Source organism: Microtus ochrogaster, chromosome 10, assembly GCF_000317375.1.
Source record: "Microtus ochrogaster isolate Prairie Vole_2 chromosome 10, MicOch1.0, whole genome shotgun sequence".
NCBI classification, from domain to species: Eukaryota; Metazoa; Chordata; class Mammalia; order Rodentia; family Cricetidae; genus Microtus; species Microtus ochrogaster.
This window is the reverse complement of record NC_022016.1, coordinates 60,697,375-60,720,078: the sequence shown is the minus strand read 5'-3', so window position 1 is coordinate 60,720,078 and position 22,704 is coordinate 60,697,375. Positions and strand designations below refer to the sequence as shown.

At 44.1% G+C, this 22,704-nt stretch overlaps 2 protein-coding genes across 2 annotated transcripts in view; both read left to right on the top strand.

Moving 5' to 3' along the window:
• Positions 1-82: 82 nt before the first annotated feature.
• Positions 83-7,224, top strand: Mycbp (MYC binding protein). The gene is made up of 5 exons (XM_005353280.3): positions 83-563; positions 710-782; positions 5,404-5,452; positions 5,652-5,781; positions 7,001-7,224. Exons 1-5 carry the CDS (start codon positions 480-482, stop codon positions 7,043-7,045), a joined length of 381 nt encoding a protein of 126 aa, XP_005353337.1. The 5' UTR covers positions 83-479; the 3' UTR covers positions 7,046-7,224.
• Positions 7,225-13,437: 6,213 nt separating this feature from the next.
• The window catches only part of Rragc (Ras related GTP binding C), a 22,029-nt gene continuing 12,762 nt past the window's right edge, over positions 13,438-22,704 (top strand). Inside the window, exons 1-5 of the mRNA XM_005353278.3 lie at positions 13,438-13,740; positions 16,073-16,276; positions 17,394-17,593; positions 20,530-20,644; positions 21,354-21,496. Of these exons, the coding sequence (XP_005353335.1) occupies positions 13,507-13,740; positions 16,073-16,276; positions 17,394-17,593; positions 20,530-20,644; positions 21,354-21,496 (896 nt within the window). The 5' untranslated portion in view covers positions 13,438-13,506. The remainder of the gene's footprint in view (positions 13,741-16,072; positions 16,277-17,393; positions 17,594-20,529; positions 20,645-21,353; positions 21,497-22,704) is intronic.

Sequence of the window (22,704 nt, the reverse complement as noted above, 5' to 3'; positions counted from 1 at the left end):
TCTGTAGACCAGGCTGGTCTCGAACTCACAGAGATCCGCCTGCCTCTGCCTCCCGAGTGCTGGGATTAAAGGCGTGCGCCACCATTGCCCGGCTGGGTTTTTTTCTGAGAGTCAAGAAATGGGCGTTGGCCGGTCCCCACCAATTCCAAAGACCCTAACAGACAAGGAGTGTGCCCATTACCACGTGGGGAGAAGTTCGGCCAAGAGCCGCTGACTCCAGGCCACAGCACACAGGGCCCCACGGGACGCTCGCCAGGATTCACCAAAACCTCGCTTCTTGCTAGGCAACAGAATCTCCACGGCGACCGGAAGAGGAAGATGCAGGGCTGCCCGGAACCGCGTAGGGCGGGCGCACGCAGTCTCTCTGGGCACCGCGGAGACAGGGATACACAGCGTCCCGGTCGCCATGAAAACAGGCCACACCCCGGCTATCCCGGCCCGTGCCTGCCCAGTGCGCAGACGCACATGCCGTCCCGCGCATGAGCATTGCGGCTTGGAGCCCGCCAGCCCGTGTCTCCGGCGCCAGCTACGCCGCTGTGGCTGTCACTATGGCCCATTACAAAGTGAGGGGGGCGCGGCGTGGCTCGGGGCGTGCGGGCGGCGCCGGGTGGGAGTTGGGGCGCGTGCAGGGCTTGGGGGCGGCGGCGGGGAGCGCCGTCTTCCTGCTCCGACCCCGGGCTCCGGTCCCTGACCCGCCGTGTCTCCTCAGGCCGCGGACTCGAAGCGCGAGCAGTTCCGGAGGTACTTGGAGAAGTCGGGGGTGCTGGACACGCTGACGAAAGGTGAGCCGGGGCGGGCGGTGGCTGCCAGCACCCGCGCGCTCCCGGCCAGGTGGGGCCCTCCTGGGGACCGGCGAGGCCTTGGGGTCCCGCGGGTCGGGCGCACGCCGGCGGCGGGACGTCGCTCTCAGCCCGGGACTGAAACTCTTGCAGCTGTTGCAAAGTCTCTCCAACTTCCGTTGCTTTCCCTCGAGCAGCCGCAGTGGACACGTTAGCAAGAGACCTTGAGATCCCAATTGCTCCCGCCTTATAGTGTGCGGGACCTCATACATTTTCCTTTGGACGAAAGGCACCTAAGAAAATGACTGAATTTGAAGGAGGATTACTATTAGTCCTCAAAGCTGGGGATTCATAGACAAGTTGGGCCGTGCTCTTCCCACTCTTTCAAACTGTAGTATTCCTACACTGTATAGATTTTATAATTAAAGTAGAATTAGATTTTGAAGCGCTTCAGAGCACATAAAAGTGACTATATTATTCACCTTAAAAAATGGAAGCTCACTGTGAAAGTGAACCTGCATCCCTTCCTTTTTGGGTGTAAGGTTAGAGTGTGGTGGCTGAAACCAGAGGGTCCTCAGAAAGAATACAGCTAAACTAGCCTGACCGTATATTGAATACCTGCTACATGTTACTCAACACAACGTTGCCCGGTGTTTTCAAGGGAGTAGAATGGAATTCTTGGCAGGGACTGAAACGTTGGTCCTTTTGAGAATGGGTAGTGTCTGGGAAATTATTTGCATCTGCTTTTTAGGGAAACAAAGGCTGGCTAGGGGATATTCTGGGAGAATTTAGCTTCTAATTCCTTCACTCGGATGAGCGGACAGGTTTGAATTACTACCTATTCTCGACTCAGATTTAATTTCCTCTGTCTTTGCAAGTCAGTGTGAGCAAACTGTAAAAACTACTCTGGGAAACCTACTCTGTGGCCTCGGAAGTGTCTCAGATGCTTGGAATTTTGGTAAAAAGCTCCTCATATTTGTTTCTTCCATGGAATGATCTTATCCCAGCCTTGTGTTTTGGGCACCAAGGGTTAGAGCCATGGAAATGTCCCCACTGCCAGGAGCTTGTAACATAGGGATGCACACACCAAAACACAGTGCCAGCGAGTGGTAAATGTATAACTCAAACCATAGCGAGGCTGGGTGATAAAGATTTGACACTTCACATTGGTTGGAAAGGAAAGACCTTTGAACAGAAGCTAAAGTACAGATAAGTAGCCTTAATCTGAAAATTTGAAATCTAAATTGCTCCAAAGCCTGTAATTTGATGTGGAAACTCCCATACCTGACTGCATAAGTTATGTCAGTCAAAATACGGGAGCCGAGAAATATTTGCTTGTACAAGGCCATGCTCACATTATGTGTATTAGGTCCATATGGAACGTAAATATTTTCATGTTTAGGCTTGGATCTCATCCCCAAGATATCTCATTATGTATGTGTAGATATTCCAAACTTGAGATAAATACTGAAATGCTTTTGGTCCCAGGTATTCTGTGTATGGGGTAGGGTGGGGTTGGATGCAGCAAGTGGACAGAGACGCAGTAAAAGGCAGGTGGAGGAGTTGGAGATAACTGAATACAGAGAAGATGTGCAGCTTCCAGGCCGTGTAAGAGACTGGAAACCTTTGCATGCTTCCTTCCTCACGCTTTTTAAATTCTACTTTCCTAAATAACATCAGACAACATAGATACTATCTATTAATATGATTTAAAACTTAATTTTAAAGGATCAAACAGATGATTTATACGAATTTACATTTTTCCTATCTAGCAAACATTTCAGAGAAGATTTAAAATGGTTTTTAAGGTCAAAACACTGTAAGAAGCCAGGCATGGCAGCACATTTTTTAGTGCTCTAGTGAGGGAAGGTGGATCTTGCATTTACTGCTTGTCTGGGGTACATAAAAAGACCCATTTCAAAAAAGCAAACTAGAGCTAGGAAGGAGAGATAGCTCAGAGCTTCAGACCACCTGATGCACAACCATAAACATCAGAGTTCCCATATGAGCGCTTGTGTAGTAAGTCAGGCAGGGCTTCTGTGTAACCTCAGTGGTGGGAGGGGTGGGGTGGAGGCAGACACAGGATGATCTCCAAGGCTTGTTGGCTGCTAGTTTAGCAAAATGCAAGCTCCAGGATCAGTGAGAGACCTTGCCTCAAAGGTCTAAGGCACATGCAGAAGACCACGTGTCTTGTCTTATTTCTAACTGTACTTGATAGACTGAAGTAGGACAAGTGCTTGAGTCTGAGACCAACCTTGGCTACAGAGTGAGACTACATCTTATAAACAAAAAACCAAACCAATCCATCAACAGATAACCAAAAAAAGCATCGAGTAAAAAACATAAAGTGATGATGACAAATCATCTGGAGCAGCATTTTATTATTTTGAGCAGGATATCAACCTATAAAATACCTGGCTTAAAATAATCTGGCTGCTGGGACCGGCAAGAAGGCGGAGCAGGTGAAGATGCTAGCTGCTAAGCCAGAGGGACCTGAGTTTGATTCCTGGAACTCATACTTTAGGAGGCGAGTGTAGAATGTGTCCTCTGACCTGCCCAATCTTCCCCTCCCCCATGTAACTAATAAAAATAAATCTAGCTGCTAAAGCAAAGGGAATATAATTTGGTCAAATTCTCTTCAGATAAAAAGTACAGTCATCCCACCGAAAAGCACAAGAAACGTAACACTTTGTAGCAGCAGTTTTGCACGAACTGCTGACAGGAATTTGGAAGGAGAAGGCGAGAGCCTTGATAGTCACACCTACAAAGTGTAAATTCTGGCTGACCGGGTACGCTTGGGTGCAGCGCTCACAGAGACAGGCAGTCTCTCCAAGCTAAGGCCATCCTATTTTACATAGTTCCAGGACAACCAGGGCTACATGGAGAGATGCAGTCTTTCAAAACCAGTAAATACAGTACGATTCAGTACAGATCAGTGGCAGTAAATGGAAGAAACACTTTTGAATATATAATTTTTAAAAAAAGTAAGTAGAGATTTGAGTATTGTTAGATAAGATGATTAGAAGATAGTGGTGATATAAATGCGATTGCTCAAAAAAATTTTGTGTATTTTGGTGTAAGTTAAAAGTACCTGTTCACTGGCTGTTTTTCATACTGTATTTAATTTATTAAAACTCTTAAAAACTAGAAGAGGACATGTAAATTGGTTTAGAACAGAACTTTTTTGCTTTGTTTTTCGAGACAGGGTTTCTTTGTAGCTTTGTAGCCTGCCCTGAAACTAGCTCTTGTAGACCAGGCTGATTTCAAGCTCACAAAGATGCACCTGTCTCTGCCTCCTGAGTGCTGGGATTAAAGGTGTGTGTCCCACAGAACAGGACTTCTTAATTTGGACTTTTAAAGTTATACACACTGAACAGTTATACTTTTTGCTTTTGTCAGATTTTCAAAGTTGGGTGTGGTAACAAACACCTGTATGGGAGAACTGAGGCAGGAGGACTGCCACAAGTTTGAGGCCAGCCTGGGCTACATAGTAAATTCTAGGCCAGCTTGGGTTACCTGTCATGTTTGTTTTTTGAGACAGGGTTTCTCTGTAGCATTGGAGCCTGTCCTGGAACTTGTTCTGTAGACCAAGCTGGCCTCAAACTCACAGAGATCCACCCATCTCTGCCTCCCGAATGCTGGGATTAAAGGTGTGCACCACTATCGCCCGGTGGGTTATCTGTCTCTACATATAGATTCAGGTGTCTACAAGCTCAGGAGATGTTTTTAAAGGGTCCTCAGCACTAGTCTGGAGAACTTGCCATGTGAATACTGAGTTGCAAGAGTACTTGTTTGGTAGATGAGTGAGACAGTGTTCATGTGAGGCACTAGTATATTTTTAAATGCCAATCTGAGCATGTTGATTACCGGGAACATTTTGGTTGGTGCCTAGCCTGTCATACATAAAACTTAATTCTTGAATATTCTGAATGGAATACTGCAGCTAATTACATAAAACTTAAATTTCTTTAGTTGGATTACATAGAATTTTTAAAGACAGGGTTCCTTGTAGCTCAGGTCTGTAGTTCACTGCTTTTCCACAAATGATGACCTCAAACTCCTTATCCCCCTGCCTCATCTCCTAGGTCCTGAGATCACAGGCGTGGGCCACCACACCCAGCTTTCTGAATTGTTCTGCCGTTTTCCATGTCCCACTTAAGTCAGTCTTACAGCCTTCAGAAGTGATCTTGCTACCCCCTGCTTTATAACTGGTGAAATATTTGTAGCTCCTAGGATCATTTTTCCATCGTCTGACCCTAGCTACCTTTCTGTTTATTACTCACAACATTCTTGACACGTTAATTCCCCACTATGTGCTGAGTGTTCCCGTTTTTATCTGAAACACAGCTAGGTCTCAGGTCTGCCTCTGGTGCTAAGCATTTCTCCAGTCTCACTGCGAAACTCAGTAACTACTATTGCAGTTCAATACTCTCTGTGTTCCTTATCTTTTGCAATGGACTGTAAATTTGTTGCAAGCAAGAACACTGTCTGAGTACTCACCACTGTATGGACAATTCTTAGCAGTCTGCTTGCCCTCTAGCAGGCAGATAGTATTTACTGAGTTTCTGAATATTCAGCCATCTACACTGAACACCTCATTCTTTTCTTTCTCTTTGGTTTGCAGTGTTGGTAGCCTTATATGAAGAGCCAGAGAAGCCCACCAGTGCTCTGGAGTATCCTTTTCATCTCTGAAGTCAAAAAGGCCATATTTTTGACATTTTAATTTATTCAAATATATAATAAGCTTTAAATACTTTGGTTTATTGAAAAGTTCTTTTGAATCTTGACATGACCTTGGATAACTACTGGTGTGTGGTGGGTGACTGTCCCCAGCCTCATTCTCTGTGAGTACATTCTTAACACTGATGTTAGTTTTTTAAAGCATCACTTAGGAGCTGCTACCCCGGAAAGCCCAGAAATAGAGCTGCTTCGCCTAGAATTGGCAGAAATGAAAGAGAAATATGAAGCTACTGTAGAAGAAAATAAAAAACTGAAAGCAAAGGTAAATTTAAAAAAGAAATTCAAATTAAAAACCAATCTTGTCTCTGATGATTATCTGACCAAATCCTCACTACAGGCCAGGGATGTAGGTCAGTGGTAGAGCATCTGTCTGGCATGTGCGAAGGTCCTGGGTTCCATCTGCAGCCTGATAAAACCAGAGTAAACAACTTAACCCAACCTTCACTAAATGGGCAGCATGGAAGGACAGTTGAGTATAGTTTGAATCAGATACATGGCAAACTTAAGCCTCATCTAGAAAAATCCCAAGACCAACAATAAATAGGGTAAGCAAAGTGTGATCAAGAAGAGGGAATTGAGAACCTGCATCAATAAAAAGGCTGGAATACTTGTTAATACTGCTTAAAGTAAATGGATAATTTTAAGGTTCTTAGGCAGTTCAGGTCAGTCTAGGCCACTGCTTTAAGGGCATCTAGAATGGGACAGTGCACAGTCTGCACTGTCTCAAGCATGCTAGCTCCAGGTACAAGGACAGGAGTAAACTGCCCTCTATAGCTGAAGTTTTCCCTTTGTTCAAACTCTCATAAACTTGAACGTCAATGCAGTCTTTGAGGCTTACCACAGTCTGAACTACACAACGCACTCTCCACGTCTGACAGCTAATTGAAAGAAGCCAAATCTTATGAAGGCTAATGTTCTTGTAAAGAGCCATAAGCTTTTTTAAAAGAAAATGTCTTAGATTTTCAAAGATGCTGAGATACACTTGGTGTCTCTGTGGTAGATTAGGCTAGCTTTGAACTCAGATCTGCCTGCCTCTTCCTCCTCAGTGCTCCGATTAAAGGCATGCGCCATGCCAGGGCCCTTCTGGGACTTTTTAAAGTCAGGCATTAGTTACTTTTCATTGACTATGCTAGTAGAAGTCATGTGACTCTTTGTTTTTTTAAGACAAGACAGCTCCATATTACACAGCACAGCAGTTTTGGAAAGCTAGACTGTTATGTACCTAGTATCTGAACAGTTGAGTCATAAATTGAAATTAAAGTTTAGTTCCCCAGCAATGCTAAAGGTTTATATGAAAAGGGATTTTGTTAGGCTTAATTGTGCTCAATCTTAAGTAAGCAAATGGTTTAAGAAGGATAAGTTCAGAAATTGATTATTGACTCAATAACTAAGTTAAATATAATATCTAATTTCATTGTGTTACTAAGTTTTTTACCCAATTTAAATAAAATTCATCTAAATCCTCTGTCTTTGCCCCATAGCTTGCTCAGTATGAGCCACCTCAGGAGGAGAAGCGTGCTGAATAGGATTCTTCTCAGTTGAAAAGACACTGAAAACTGGTTTTGTATCACTTGAATAGCTTGTATAGTATATAATCTTTCCTGAAAAGATGCTATAAACTTTTAATATGTAAAATCCACTCATCACACTTTAATGTTATAAACACATATACATAGAATCACCAATAAAAACTCAATATAACTTTCTTTGGGTCTTAAAGGAGGAGAATCCAAAGTAGATCTTGAAGAAAAGCTAAAGAGCCATGTAACTTTTCACCTTCAAAGACATTTTATTTATTATCCAGTTAGGAATGACGGTACTGGTTGTATTTTAGCTAGGAGATTTAGCATGGAGCTATTCCTTGGTTGAGGACTTGAGCATAGTAGGCACACTCATTCTTGACAGTGTATTCCAAGTAGACAGCCGGACAGATGTGTGATGTAGGATGCTTCTGCATGGGTTCCCATGCGTCTTCTGCTCCCTTATATAATATGGAACAAAGAACTCTTTGCCACCACTTTGCCTTAGATAACTGTGTGTGTGCCAGTGTGAACTCTGACACCACGTTTTCTTTCTATGCAATCCCGCCCATCTGATAATGCTGCCTTGCTGTGCTGTGTGCTTTAGTGTGTCCTGGTTGCACATTAGTCTGTGTTTTCAGTTTGCCCAATGCTGCAGTTACCTTGATTGTAATTTACATAGCTTCCAGTAGGACTACACTCTTATCCTGCCTTACTTAGTTCCTTAGTTGAACAAAGAAGAGAGATAATATAAAATTCTGGGTTCATGCACAAGCTGGGATGGGAAGGAGGATGAACCATTATGTCACAGATGATTATAATATGTAATTATATAGTGCTTTTTCCCCCTTAAAGGTATTTTTTTGAGCCTTGAATTAATTTTATCTTTATTATCCCTGTGAAGGAGGTAGGGCAAGTATGAGGGGACGTTGGGTGCTGAATTTTTAGGCCAAAGACTGACATTTATATGAATTTGTTACTGTCGGCCTCTGGGCAGGTCAGTTAATGGCTTGGAGATTCACTTTCCTTGTCTGTACTATGACCACATGTGCTGCCTACCTCACAGGGTTGTTGTGAGGTCAAATGAGATCATGTACATGAAAGATCTGTAAATCGTAAAGTACCACGTTTTGTTAGTCCTCTTCTTTCTTTTTGGATAGGGTACAGTCTCACGTACCCCCAGGCTGGCCTTGACGTTCTGATCTTCTTGCCCCCTGCTTCTGGGATTATAGGCCTTCACCACTCCATCTGGCCCTAATCAGTCAGATGTGTTGTTGGTTACTTCCTTTCCTCCCTCACAGTGAAATCCTTCTAGTTCATGTCTTCTGTCCTTATTGTTAGGGAGCTTGTCCTTAAACAGCAACACATCCAATCAAAGCTGGTTTAACCAGCTGAGGCACTGGCAGCTGCTGGAAACTCTGACCAAGCCATTTACAAGGGCATTGTAATCAGTCATGGCAGGATTGTGGCAATGGTCTGTGTTTCTGCCAGTCACAAGTTTGTTTCTGGAGGGTGGCCAGCTACTACTGGAAGAACATTCAGCTGGACAGATTCTCTTTACTAAAGTGCCTCCTAGATGGACAGCACTGGGCTAAGTGCTGGTTTGGTAAGGATTCGCTTATTATGAGACATGTATGTAAGCAACTACAAGGCGAGTAGGATGTGCTGGGAACTGTGGAATAGCTAGACAGGCTCATGAAGATTTGGAAGAGAGGCGACTTAGCTTCTTTAGGCAGTTTGTACGGCAGCTGTTTTGTTGAAACAGACAACTAATTTTGTTTTCTGGCAGTTTTTTTTCTCTCACGACACTATTGTTATTTATCTATCTATCTATCTATCTATCTATCTATCTATCTATCTATCTATCTATCTATCTATTTATTCTAAGACAGGGCTAACTGTATGTAGCTGTAACTGGCCTGGAACTTACTATGTAGCAGATGGTAGCCTTGAACTCAGGATCCTCCTGCCTCTGCTTCCCAAGTGCTAGGATTTAAGGTGTGTGCCACCATGCCTGGTCTAATGTTCTATTACTCAATTGTTCTGTGACTGCCTCTTGAATCACCTTTTTGCACATTAGTTGCAGTATGTGAGTTAGATTACCACTTGTAGGTGCAACTGACCTGGGCCACCCATTTATAGTTAAGAATTCAAGGTCTGGGGCTGGAGCAGTGGCTCTGGTTAAGAGCACTGGCTGTTTGCTCTTCCAGAGGTCCTGAGTTCAATTCCCAGCAACCATATGGTGGCTCACAATGTGGAGTACATACAGAGTACTCAGATTTAACAAACAAACATCCCTCCCAAAAAACCCCCTTCACAAATAAATCCTAAAAAAGAAAAAAAGATTTCAGGGTCACTGGGCATGGTGAGCCACCTGACATGGGTGCTGGGAACCAAATTTGGGTCCTCTCCAAAAGCAGCGCATGAACCCCTTTTCCATCATTTCTATCAATGACTTGAATGAATACTGTATACAAGATGATGCTAAATGGAGTAGGAAATGTAAGTCATCTCTTCAGTTCCTGCTACACTTCTGCTGCTTCATCTAGAAGATAAAAATTATGGGCTACAGACATGGGCTAAGTAAGTAGAGGTGTGTGGGCATAGGCCTGAAGAACTCAACTTAATCCCTGGATCCCACAAGGTGGCAGAAAAATCAGCTTCCAAGAGTTGTCCTTCCATATGTGCTCACAGTACATATAAAACAGTTCTGAACAGCGGGTGGATGGCCCATGCCTGTCATCCTAGCACCTGGAGGGGAGAGCGTGAGGACTTAGTCATCTCTGACTACACAGTAAGTTAAGTGTGTAGCCTTGTCTACATAAGACCCTGGCTCAATCACCCCCCAAGGTGTGTATGTGTACTTTCGCATCTTACCCACCTTACAAAGTTACTGTCAGGGTCAGATTAAATACAGTGAGTATCAAAGTGCCTTGCAGACTACAGGGCTACCTACAGGTCAGCTGTAGTGCTACATCTGTAAGTACCATGAATTGGAAAGGCTGCTGGTTGACTACTTTGGAACAGGTTTTAACCTGATAATCTGGAGTACCTAAACTGCTGGGCACAAACAAAAAAGTTACAAATATCAAGTCATATAGCAGTTACAAAATGTAGTTACACAAGCTTACAGAGTAGAGTTTCTGGCAAAATTCTAGTCATAGTGATCACTAATGTGAACCATTTACAGTCCAAGGAAACAAACATCTGGAGAACAAATGTCCAGGTGCTAAAGAAGTCTGCTTGGAAGCCCTGCTGGTTACTGTTTAGGCACCAGGTAGCTGAGGGACGCTGACGAGCATGAACGCATTTTAAGGAAGAATGATCAACAGGGAGAAGGGATGTGAAAGCATGGCTGAGTGGTTCAGTGTGGTTACCACTAGTTACACAGGGCAGTTCACTCAAAAACAAAAGCTCAGTTCCTCAATCACACCAGCAGCGTTTCTGGCATTCATTCATGTGGCTATCTTGAACAGAACAGACAAAATGGTTCTACTCAAAAGTCGTCTTGAACCGTACTGTAGAAGCAACGACAGAGCAACTGAGGATAGCAGGGAACAGAGCAGACTAGGAGCGCCTGGAGCTCTCTTCTGTGAGGCTGAGAAGACTGGGTGTGTAATGAAGGCTGCCCTGGAATAGCAGAAGGGCTGTTGTGAAGAAGTGACTATTTTGTTCCACTTCAGGCACTGAGGAGTATGATTTGGCTCGAAGCCTTTTTTGAGACTGACTGATATTATAGCAGAGAATAACCTTGAACTTCTTTCTGGTTCTCTTGTGCTTCCTTTGTGCTACCAGGCCTGGGGTATGCAGTGCTGAGGACAGAATCTAGGGTTTCATAAAGCTAGGCCAGCATTCCAACAACTACATCTCCAGCCCCTTAAATAAGAAACTTGATAAAGATGTATTTTTATTTTATGAGTGTTTTGCCTGCTTGTATGTATGTGTACCCTGTGTGTACCTGGTATCCCTGGAGGTCAGAAGAGAGCACTGGATCCCTGACATGGAGTTATGGATGGTTGTGAGCCATTACACGGGAGCTGGGACTGAATGTGGGTTCTCCGCCAGAGCACCAACTGCTTTAATCATTGAGCCATCTCTCCAGTCCAGAATAAAAATTTGAGCTGGCAGAGCTTTGGAGATGGTTCAGTGGGTTAAAGCACTTGTCACATAAATGTGAGGACTTGAGTCTGAATCCCCAGAACTCATGTAAAATTGAGCAGACTAGTGTAATTTCTATAATCCCAGGGCTCCTGTTGTGAGCTGGGAGGTAGACAGGAGTCAACCCAGAAATTTGCAGGCTAGCTAGCTTTGCAAATGTAATGCTCTAAACAACAAAGAAGAAACTGTCCCCAAACTCAAGGTGAAAGGTAAGATACTATCTGAAGTTATCCTCTGACCTCTACCTCACCCAGAACTGCTAAAATTCATACCACAGCTACCCTTACATTTGATTTCCCTTGGCAAACAGTTGGTTCTCTGAATCCATGGGACTCAGCCAACTGAATTGGAAATTTTTTTTTTTGGGGGGGGGGGAGGAATTGTACTGAACATAGGTAGACTTTATTCTTGCCCTTATCTATGCAATATGGCATAACAAGGTTACATTTTCCCCCATGACTCCTAGAAAAGTGTTTAGCTCAGGCTGTCCAGGAACTTCATGTGTAGAGCAGGCTGACTTTGAACTAATTGAGGGATTCTGTATCTGCCTTTAAAGTGCTAGGATTTACAGGTGTGTGCCATTGCCATCATACCTGGCTAAGACACCAGTCGTTGTATTTATTGGGTATTATAACTAATGCAGAGCTGACATAAAGTACAGGAGTTGTGTGCATAGGTTCACATGCAAATAGTCTATACAAGGAACTTGACTGTCTTCCAGTCTGACTGTTCATGGGTTTGGATTGTCCCGTAAGCAGTCTTCCATAGACAGTGAGGGACGTGTGCATTTTTCTGTTTGGTTTTTTGAGACAGTTTCTCTGTGAAGTTTTGGAGCTTGTTCTGGAACTCTGTAGCACAGGATGGCTTCAACTCAGATCCACCTGCCTCTGCCTTCAGAGTACTGGGATTAAAGGCGTGCACCACCACCGCCCAGCGGATTTAAGTACATTTAAGTTCATTCTGCCTGCCTGTTAGATACTGCCTTTAACTTATTAGGATCGGGCATAACCAATGTGCCAGGCGTACACCAGCTTACTTTTTTTCTTCACTATCAAGTCTGTCTCTGAGTAGGGCATAAGGCTATGTGGTAGAATTTGCCTAGCATACACAAAAGGCCCAGAATTATATCCCTGGCCCTGCAAACAACACAGCCACCTTGTAAAACCGAGACCCCTACTCCAACTCCACAGGGCTGTACTTTAAGGCCTGTCAAATTCCACTTCTGGATTTCAAAACATGAAAACGCTCATACGGCTTTCTGAAGCACATGTTGACAGCAAACATTTGCCGTCATTGTTCCTAATTCCTCTGGTCTCTAATCACAGGGAAGTCAAAGATGAGGCAGTACTCAGTTGCTGGATGGGATAGAGGAGGGAACACTGCCTCGTTGGGAACGGGAAGCTAGAGTCTGTTGACTATAAAGACAGCAGGAACTCATCCGCGATCTCCTTGCAGATACGGTGTTTTAGCACGCTTGTATTTGTTTTCCTTATCGGCTCCAGCTACCAGCTAGGGCAAGTTATCACCGGAACTTATAACTGTCTCTGCCTTCTGACTGGCTCCTACTTTATACACTTTTTCGCACATGCCCACCGCATCATCGGTCAGGACCGGTTCACGACCTCCTGTGGACTTCCTCGCCCAATTCTCGAGCGGTTCATCTGTGCTCATGGCCTTCTCACATATAAAATTTGTACTGAGTCTAGTTACACAGATGTCCAATCTCTGTTAACCTTCAAGCAACTCGAGGGCAGGCAGGGGCAATGCGGTTTCAGTTTCGAGTGCCTTCCGGGTGGTACCCAGGACCTGGCAGGCATCCTATAAATACTGGCTGGGCAGCTGCAACCGGAGGAGGAGGGGGGACAATGAACTCTTACCCAGACGCCCAGAAGCATCTTCCCTGAGGTGCTCTCGGAGCCCGAAAGGAGGCGGGGAGCGGCGAGCAGCGCGATGCGCGCCGGGCAGGCCGAGGCGGTAGAGGGATGCACCCAGGGCGAAGGCCCGGATCCCGACAAGAGGCGCGGCCGGGCCGCTCTCCTCGTGACTCCTCCTTCCCCCTCCCCGCAGCACTCGCTGCAAGTCAGGTGATTCCAGGCACGTGATGCACACCACCTACCCTGCTGCTCCGGAGTGGCAACCCACCCAGCCAATAAGGAGCCGGTTCTCGGCGGCAGTCCAATTATCCGGTTTGGGGGCGGGCCCAGCGGCGGCAGCGGCTGCCGGGGGCGGCGGCACCAGCGGCAGCAGGGGGAGGCGGCGGCCTGGCCTGGCCTGGCCTGTCAGGGCGCGGGCGGCGGCGGTCCAGCACCATGTCCCTGCAGTACGGGGCGGAGGAGACGCCCCTGGCCGGCAGTTACGGAGCAGCCGACTCGTTCCCCAAGGACTTCGGCTACGGCGTGGAAGAGGAGGAAGAGGAGGCAGCGGCGGGCGGCGGCGGGGGCGCGGGGGCCAGCGGTGGCTGTGGCCCGGGCGGCGCTGACAGCTCCAAGCCCAGGATCCTACTCATGGGGCTGCGGCGCAGCGGCAAGTCCTCCATCCAGAAGGTGAGCGCCCCGCGCCGGGCCTCCCGCCCTCGGTCTCGCTCCGCCCGCGGCGCTCAGGTGGCGGCCGCCCGGGAGGCCTGAAGAGGGTGGCGGCCTGGCCCTGGTCCCTGCGCACGGTCCACGCCTGCGAGTGCGGAGCTTGGGCGCCACCCGCCCGGGGTCCCCGACCTGGGCCTCCAGCGCCCGACTCCGCGGGCCGAGGGCCGAGCGGGGCAAGGAGGCGACGCTGGCTGGAGGGTGGAGGCAGGTGCCGGGCACCGCCCTACATCTCCGCCCTCTGGGTCGCAGCCCCTGTGGCGTTGAGGAAACCGACTCGTCCTCTCCGGTTCTCACGTGGAGAACTTGGTGAGCGTGCTCCCCTGCAGCTCCTCACTTAGGTGACCCGAGTTTTCAGGGAGTCCCCGCCCAAGCTGCGGGCCGCAGCAACTCCAGAAAGAGTTGTGGCAAAGACATTGGCCAGCGAAGTACCTGCTGTTATTAGTCTGGTGAAGACTTCCGTGACGTTTATTTTGGGGGGGGGGGGAAGGTCCCATCACTGCACCGACTTTTAGTTCTTGTCGCCCGGTGATCGCAGCTACAGGTGACAGTCCCCTGTAACTGGTCACACACAGTGCATTCGTTTTCACCTTGGGTCTGTTAAGATCGAGTAGAATGCCTAAGGCGTTTTAGTTTCCTTGAACAGGAAAATAGAGGCAGGGTTGATTTTATTTCATCAATCGTTCCCATTACAAACTGCGAACTTCTGATAAAACTGGTATCGCTGACACCCAGGCTTTTCCCGTTTCCACTCTGACACAAGGTTTATCCAGATCTTTCTGGTATTTTGTAGATGCGGATTTTTGTTTTTTGTTTTTGTTTTTTAAGTCGCTACCCTAGCTCTAGCTGGACGGTAGTGGCGCACGCCTTTAGTCCCAGCACTCGAGGCAGAGGCAGGTGGATCTCTGTGAGTTCGAGGCCAGCCTGGTCTACAGCGCTGGGTCCAGGACAGCTAGAGCTGTTACACAGAAAACCCTGTCTCGAAAAAAATAAATAAAAGTAACTACCCCCTCCCCCTGCATTTGCTGAACTATTTTATTTACCTTAATTCTTTTGTCAGTCTCAAAATTTGGGCTTTTGGGGGGAAGAAAGGTGCGGACAGTACTTTGTAGGCTTCAACACAGGCCTTACTTTCTAGGTAAGCAAACTGGTACTGCGAATTCTTGTCTCTCTTCCAAGTTAACACTGAGATGCAAGTTTGCTCTATGTTAGGATTGTAGCAGGCAAGCCTTAAAAACTACATCTCCAGCCCTGCTGGTTCCCTGTCCCTCCTTCCTTCCAACTTCCTTCTTTTCTTTTTCATACATCTCAGGCTGGCCTTGATTGAATTTCTGGTCCCGAGTCTACCTCCGAGTGCTGAGAGGTTACAGGTGTGAGCACGGTGAAGGTTTTACCTGGTGCTCGTTCCCAGCTGTGAGGCTTAACAATTCGCTGTCTTTACCATTTCTTTTCTTGTGTAGCTGCCGCTTCCCTCCTCCCACAGGCCTCCCCACTTCTCACTCTGGACAATTTTGCATTCTGTTCAGATTGGTTTTTTGTTTGTTTGGTTTTTCTTTTTTCTATTTTTTCTTTTCTTTTGTTTTTCTAGACAGGGTTTTTCTGTAGCTTTGGAGCCTGTCCTGGAACTATCTCGAACTCCCGGAGCTCTGTCTGCCTCTGCCTCTCTAGTGTTGGGATTAAAGGCGTGTGCTGTCACCGCCCGGCTCATTCTGTTCAGATTGTGAACTCAGTGAGGGCAGGATCCAATCTATTTTTTTTCTTGTTCCTTAGAGGCGGAGGTAAGCATCTGTGTTATTTTTGAAAGAGTTAGTTTTAAACTTCATCTAGAATAGTTTCATGATCTTAAAGCAGGTGTTGACAAGTTTAAAACAGTAGAGCCTGACGAAATGGCACTGATTTCAGTACTGGAGGAAGCAAAGAGAATTGAATTTTGAGTCTGGGCTACAGTATAGCTAAGACCCCTTTTCAAAACAAAACCCCTTCCCTCCCAGAATAAAAAATTACAAATACACTGAATGAAAACCAAACACATGGGAACAGCATAAGCAAGAGATGGTGCCACTAGTAGTAACGTAGTTAAGATAGTAAAAGAAAACTCATTTTACAGTGGGTGAGGGGAGCTGACTCAGCGTCTTCTGTCAGAAGTAGAAGAACATTATCAGTGATTTAGCCTCCAATTATTATTTCTTTGGTTTTTGTTGTTATAGGTCAAAATTTTACTGTCAATGATATGGGATTTTTTAATATAAATTCTGTAGTTAAATAGTTGTGAAATCGTTTCTGTTTCTCTTAACAGGTGGTGTTTCATAAGATGTCACCAAATGAGACTCTCTTTTTGGAAAGTACAAACAAGATTTATAAAGATGACATTTCCAATAGCTCCTTTGTGAACTTCCAGATTTGGGATTTTCCTGGACAGATGGACTTCTTTGACCCAACCTTTGACTACGAAATGATCTTCAGGGGGACAGGAGCATTAATATATGTCATTGATGCGCAGGTAGTCAGGCATGATATGTGTGCTTTCTTCTCTGGTGGCAAAAAGATGTAGGAACAGAGGAAATTTGTTTGTTTCCTTTGTCACATGCTTGAAGCTTGTCTCTTCCCAGTAGATCCCCTGACAGTGTAAGACAGTCAGCTACAGAGGGATTTTTGGGAGCAGACCTGTTATTGTACAATTCCAGACTCTCAGGTGCTTAGAAGATGTCATTTACATTTCTTGAGTCCCACTTAATGAGCAGTTACCACTGACTTTGTATGTTTATTGGTTAATAGTAGCTGTTGCTGTAGATAGTAGATGTTACAGTGGTCACCTCATCCATTGAAGTATCCCCATCAGTGGCCAAGAATATGAGAAATGAGTCCATTCTACTTTTCCTGATTTAAGTTGAACTTAATCTAGCAGCACACACTAAGGGCCCACTGCATGGTAGGGAGTCAGATGGGCGGGCTGTGTCCCCACCCTTCAGCTTACCTTTTGTAAGTGGAGTTTAGCATTGTAAGGAACGAATGCTTTCTGAGCGCTGCCAGCTCCGTGGTGCGTGCCTCTCTTATACCATCTGATTTATGGAGTAGTGTGGGTAGTCACCCTTGACTTGAGGTCAGGGTTTAAACAGTTTACTTAGAGCCACACACCTGACAAATGGCAGAGCTGGGATTACTTTAACAGTTCTATTGGGGAAAATGTGCATTTTGCCTTTCCTTCTGTTATAGTAACAGCATTAAAACTTGAGGCATTGACTTGGTATTTGATTTTCTATCTTAAGAAATGCAGCCGGGCGGTGGTGGCGCACGCCTTTAATCCCAGCACTTGGGAGGCAGAGGCAGGTGGATCTCTGTGAGTTCGAGACCAGCCTGGTCTACAAGAGCTAGTTCCAGGACAGGCTCCAAAGCCACAGAGAAACCCTGTCTCGAAAAAGCAAAAAAAAAAAAAAAAAAAAAAAAGAAAGAAATGGAAGAGCTATTTACTGGTTATATGTCAGCACGTCTGAATATTTATGAGTAATTAGGATAGCCTATTTTCTGTGGTTGGGGAAAGAGGTGGTTTGAGGCTTTCTTAACTTGTTACTTCTGTTTTATAAGATTTCTTGTTAAAAATATTTTGTTCTGACTTTCAGGATGACTACATGGAGGCTTTAACACGACTTCACATTACTGTTTCTAAAGCCTACAAAGTTAACCCAGACATGAATTTTGAGGTTTTTATTCACAAAGTTGATGGTCTGTCTGATGATCACAAAATAGAAACACAGAGGGACATTCATCAAAGGGCCAATGATGACCTTGCAGATGCTGGGCTAGAAAAGCTCCATCTTAGGTAACAACATGCGTGTTTGATATGAGAGCCCTGTAAATGTATTCCCATCTCTGTCATTACGCACACCAGCTTTCTGTGACTGGTGGACCCTTCCCCAATTCTGTAATCATTTTGATCTCTTCTTTGTTGAATTCCAAGCTGTTTTGTAAGCTTTGTGTTACTGAGAGATTACGTTCCCCCTTTTCATTTTCCTGGTGGTTGAAGTCATGTGAAGTATTTCCATTGGTGCTTTTGCAAACTCATCTCGAGGGACTGGAATCAGGCTCTTTCCTCATGGCGTGAGTCTGCCTTGGGACTTCTCCCCCTCTTGGTTTCTTCACCTTTTAACCCCAGTTGGCTTTGTGCAAGAAATCTGTCATAATTTTTGTGAAAGTTGAGTTTGGGTCTTGTCAGTGTCTCAGTAGGAAGAGCCCAAGTGTGGACTGACTCTGGTGTGTCTTAGCTTTTCAGACAGCTGTGGTTCTTAGTCTGAGTTAGGTAAGTTGTCTTCTGCGCTTACATAGTGCTGCTACTGAGTTTGAAGGACTGCTGCTTTGCAGTTAAATATCAAGAACTTACCCTAAAGAACACATACTAATATGGAATGATGGTTATGTATTTTGTGTATTTGTATTCTAAAAGTGTATGAGGAATGTTATTGTCTATCTTTTGTGATAATGGAAAGAAATGAGTATTTACAGTACATGGGAGGATGTCCACTTGATCATAAAAACAGCTTGAAGGGGAAACCGAGAAGAGTTGCAAGTGTAGTTTCCTTATCCGTGCTCTGTTATAAAAACTTCCTTCTGTATTCCAGCCAATTGTCCTATTCCTAAAGTATCTGGGCCTTAGGCTGTAGAATATTTCAGATAGTTCTAAGGAAACATGGTAGGGAAAATCTCATTGATCCTCTTAGATTAAAATTTTAAAACATTTCTAGATAATTTATGCTTAAAAAGAATAAAGTAGAGTCTTTATCAGAGTTGGGCATGGTGTTGTACCTTTGTAATCCCAGCACTTGGGAAACAGAGGCAGGATGATTGTGCAAACTTGAAGTCATCCAACCAAGGCTACTTAGTAAGATCCTGTCTTGAAAAGCAAAAGTAAATACATGTTCATAAGAGAAAGTAAAAGTGCCATCCCATAAAATCTTAGGGATCTGGTAATATAGTTTTTTTTTTTTTAATTTTATTTTTTGCCAGAACTTAAAGCCTGCTTCCTTATACTGGTGAGGAACCAATGTTATTCTGTCTGCTCCTTGTCAACTCCTGTCGAGCTCTCCAGGACATTCCATGTTTTCCCCTGTACTTAGAAGGCACTGCAATAAGCCTAGCCTCAGCAGAATTTTCCATCAGACTTTTACTGTTTATGTGTGTTGGGAATTGAATCCAGGACCTTGTACATGCTCTCTGTAAGCATTTTGCCCTTGAGCTTCTGCCAGCACATCCCAAACCTCTGTTTAGTACCAGCAGTTATATGGGTGAGGTACAGCTTGCTTTTCCATTTCTAGGAACTCAGCTTCGGAACATGCTCTGTGCCTTGCAGGTTCTGTGAGTCCCCACCATCTCCAGTCCTCACAGGTCCTGATGACTCTAACATTTCTCAAGTTTTTGCCTAAAGGAAACACTGAAATGTCCCTTCTTTGCTAGTGTCAGGAGTCACGTAGCCTTATCTGCCACCTTTAGAGTAGAGCCCCTTCTTGATTAAGTTCTTATGTACTTCCTTCAAATTTTCTTTACGCCATCTGTAAAGTACAAACACAGTTCCTCATTTCTGATGTGGTAATGTTTATATAAAATAGATCATGAATGCAATTAGATAAAAAAATGTCCTTAATGAAAAAAAAACAAGTGGAATTGTCCATAGTGTTTAAGGACAAATTTGTGTTTTATTAAATCTACATGTGATTTCTTCACTATAATCCTTTTAGAGTCCAACTCCTACTCTTTATAGTTCTCAATCTTCCTTAGACTAATTACCTAATCCTGAGGACCAGTGTAGTCATGCAATCAGAAGAGGTCAGGTGTTTCAGGGTGTTATGGCTGCAGACTGATTTGTTTACTCAGCAAATCCTGAACACTATTCAGGCAATGGGCTTGCAACTGTGAGAGAGATGACAGCTGCTTTTCTCCTGGGGCTCACGATTGAAAGGATACAGCTCGTAAGAAATGTATGGTGGAGTTTAAGTACTTACCAGTGCTGTGAAGAACAAATTATGGCAGAAAGGTAGCAGGAACAGGTTTACTATGTATGAAGGCTGATAGTGGGAGGAGAGGAAATAACAGGATTTAACTGTATAGTCCTGGAACTCTGTTATGTAGACCAGGCTGGCCTCAAACTCAGAGATCCATCTGCCTTTTCCCAAGGCTGGGATTACAGACTTATATACCACCATGGCTGACAGGAAAGAACTTCTTGAGGTGATGTTTTAGTTGAAATGTGAATTGTATTATTTAATAAATACCACATAACTCTGCTGGGTGTGGTGACAAAGGACTGTAATCCCAGCTTTACTTGGGGATGTGGAATATTAGAAATTCAGGGTCATTCTCAGCTATATAGTGGGCTTGAGGCCAACCTGGGTTCCTGCTACTCTGTCTAAAATAAATAAATGCATACATACATAAAAACAAATGACCCTGTCTCTATCTTGAATTTTAGTCTTGGCTTTTGTCTAGTTTTGTGCTTGTGAAGTAAGCTTTAAGGGGTGGTTTGCAAAGCATGTGTGACCCTCTGGGTTTCTCTTTTGATGAGCCTTCTTGGGTGCTCCCTTAATTGCCCTCTGTGTAGTGTAGTCAAGGGGGTGATTGGCACGGCCAGGTTGGGAAATGGTCTTAGCTCTCAGAAATGATGGGGATATGAGACAGGATACATCTGAGCGTTAAGAAACGGAAATTATAGGCAGTGACAGTAGTTGTTGAATTTATGTAGTAACCATCTGGTGTTGAATTTTCCAGCTTTTATTTGACTAGCATCTATGACCATTCAATATTTGAAGCCTTCAGTAAGGTGGTACAGAAACTCATTCCACAGCTGCCAACTTTGGAAAACCTATTAAATATTTTTATATCAGTAAGTGAACTATTTACTTTTGATATAATTTTTCAATTCTGTCATTGTTATTAAATGTGTTTGCATTTAATTCTCCACAAAAATGGTACTTGAAATAAAGATCAGTGACTCAACATGTCGGATAGGATAAATAATAGCATAAAGTATAGCTTCAGTTGTTTTCTTGTGTGTTGTTGTTGGTGATGGTGGTAGTTGGTGTTTGTTTGTTTGTCTTTTAGGTAAAGTTCCCTGTACTTTTTTAATTGTAAGCTTATTTAATTGAAGGTTGGGACGTAGTTTTGTGGTAGGGCACTGCTTAGTATGTGAAAAGCCATAGGAGCAGTTTCTAGCACCACATACACACAAAAGTAATAATAATAATGAATCCTTGCTGGATGTGCTGTGTACACCTGTATTTCCAAAACACAAGACACAGAAGCAGGATGATTGAGATCCATGCTTTGTAAGGCTCTGTTTAAGGTCTCCCAACCAAGCATCATTTGTTTTTGATGTTTAATTGTATTCTTAAAGGTGATAGGAAGGGTTCAGGTGGAGTTCATTAGTAGAGCATTTATTGAACTCTGCATTTATTATCCAAGAACCATTAAAAAAATGGGGAATATTACTTTTAAAATCAAGAATGTTTTTTCAGTAATTTAAGGCCTTTAAAAAATTGCAAATTGTGATTCCTAAAAGAAACTGAACACTTATCCAATTTTGTTTTCCCAAGAATTCAGGTATTGAAAAAGCTTTTCTCTTTGATGTTGTCAGCAAAATCTACATTGCAACAGACAGTTCTCCTGTGGATATGCAGTCTTACGAACTTTGCTGTGACATGATTGATGTTGTAATTGATGTGTCTTGTATATATGGGTAAGTGCTTTACACCTTCCTGCAAGATCCCAGGTAGGCGGGAACCTTATCTAATTCCTACCTCGGGCTTACACTGAATGAAATGTGGAGGCAGAGGCAGGCAGATCTCTGAGTTTGAGGCCAGCCTGGTCTACATAGTGAATTTCAGGACAGCCAGGGCTGCACAGTGAGATCAACATCTCTAACTGTCCCCAAGATGTCTGAACAGCCATGTGAGAATCTCAGCCCTGGGAGGATCAGAAGTCGAAGGTAGCCCTATATAACCAAATAACAGTAAATAAAACACACTAAAATGGTGTGAATAAATGCTGTTTCCTAATTTAAACTCAGGTTTCATGGAATGAGGGACTTTGGGATTTGATTGGTTGGTTGGCTGAGATGGTTTTAATATGTAGCCCTGACTGGCCTATAACTCACTATGTAGACCAGACTGACCTCACAGAGATTCTCCGACCTCTGCTTTCTGAGTGTTGGAACTTAAGGCACATAGCACCACACCTAGTAAAATGGAGGATTCTTAATCTTAACAGTGTCTTAAAAAAAAAAAAATCAGAATTTTAGCTGGGCATGGTGATGCACCCCTTTAACTCCAGCACTCGGGAAGCAGGGGCAGTCCGATCTCTGAATTTGAGTGAGTTCTAGGACAACCAGAGCTACATCATTAATGAGACAGACCATGTTTCAAACAGATAAGCAAAAAAAAAAATCAGAACTTTAGTTGTTAGAAGGACTTGCACATAAAATATCTGATGTATGCATGAAATTTTTGAAATAAGTCTCTTACCATGCATACCTGCCCATCCTATCTGCGTGCCTGGTTTGTCAGCACCTTCCTTCAGCTGCCTGTGATCAGAATACCTTACCTTGTCTGTTTCTATCTACTCTCGCTGATTATATGCTGTCCCTGTACTATTTTCTGTAATAAAACTGAGGTGGTCTGTTACTCAGTGAACTTTCATGTTTTCCATTCTTAAAAATAGATGATCAGAGCATATTGCTTTAAAAAAAAAAGAAAACTAGCCAAAAATTTAAAAGCCAGTTTACATTTTTCTTTTCTTTCTTTTTTTTTTTTTTATGTGGTTGCTGGGAATTGACAGTTTACATTTTTCTAACATTTATTTATTTATTTTGTGTGTGCGTCCTCCATGGTGCTCAATGTGAAGGTCAGATGGCAACTTTCAGGAGTGGTTTCTCACCTTCTGCCTGTT

Coding starts and splice junctions, on each gene's coding strand:
- Mycbp (XM_005353280.3), top strand. CDS start 480: ATGAGCATTGCGGCTTGGAGCCCGCCAGCCCGTGTCTCCGGCGCCAGC. Junction 564..709: donor TCACTATGGCCCATTACAAA/GTGAGGGGGGCG, acceptor GTGTCTCCTCAG/GCCGCGGACTCGAAGCGCGA. Junction 5,453..5,651: donor AAGCCCACCAGTGCTCTGGA/GTATCCTTTTCA, acceptor CACTGATGTTAG/TTTTTTAAAGCATCACTTAG.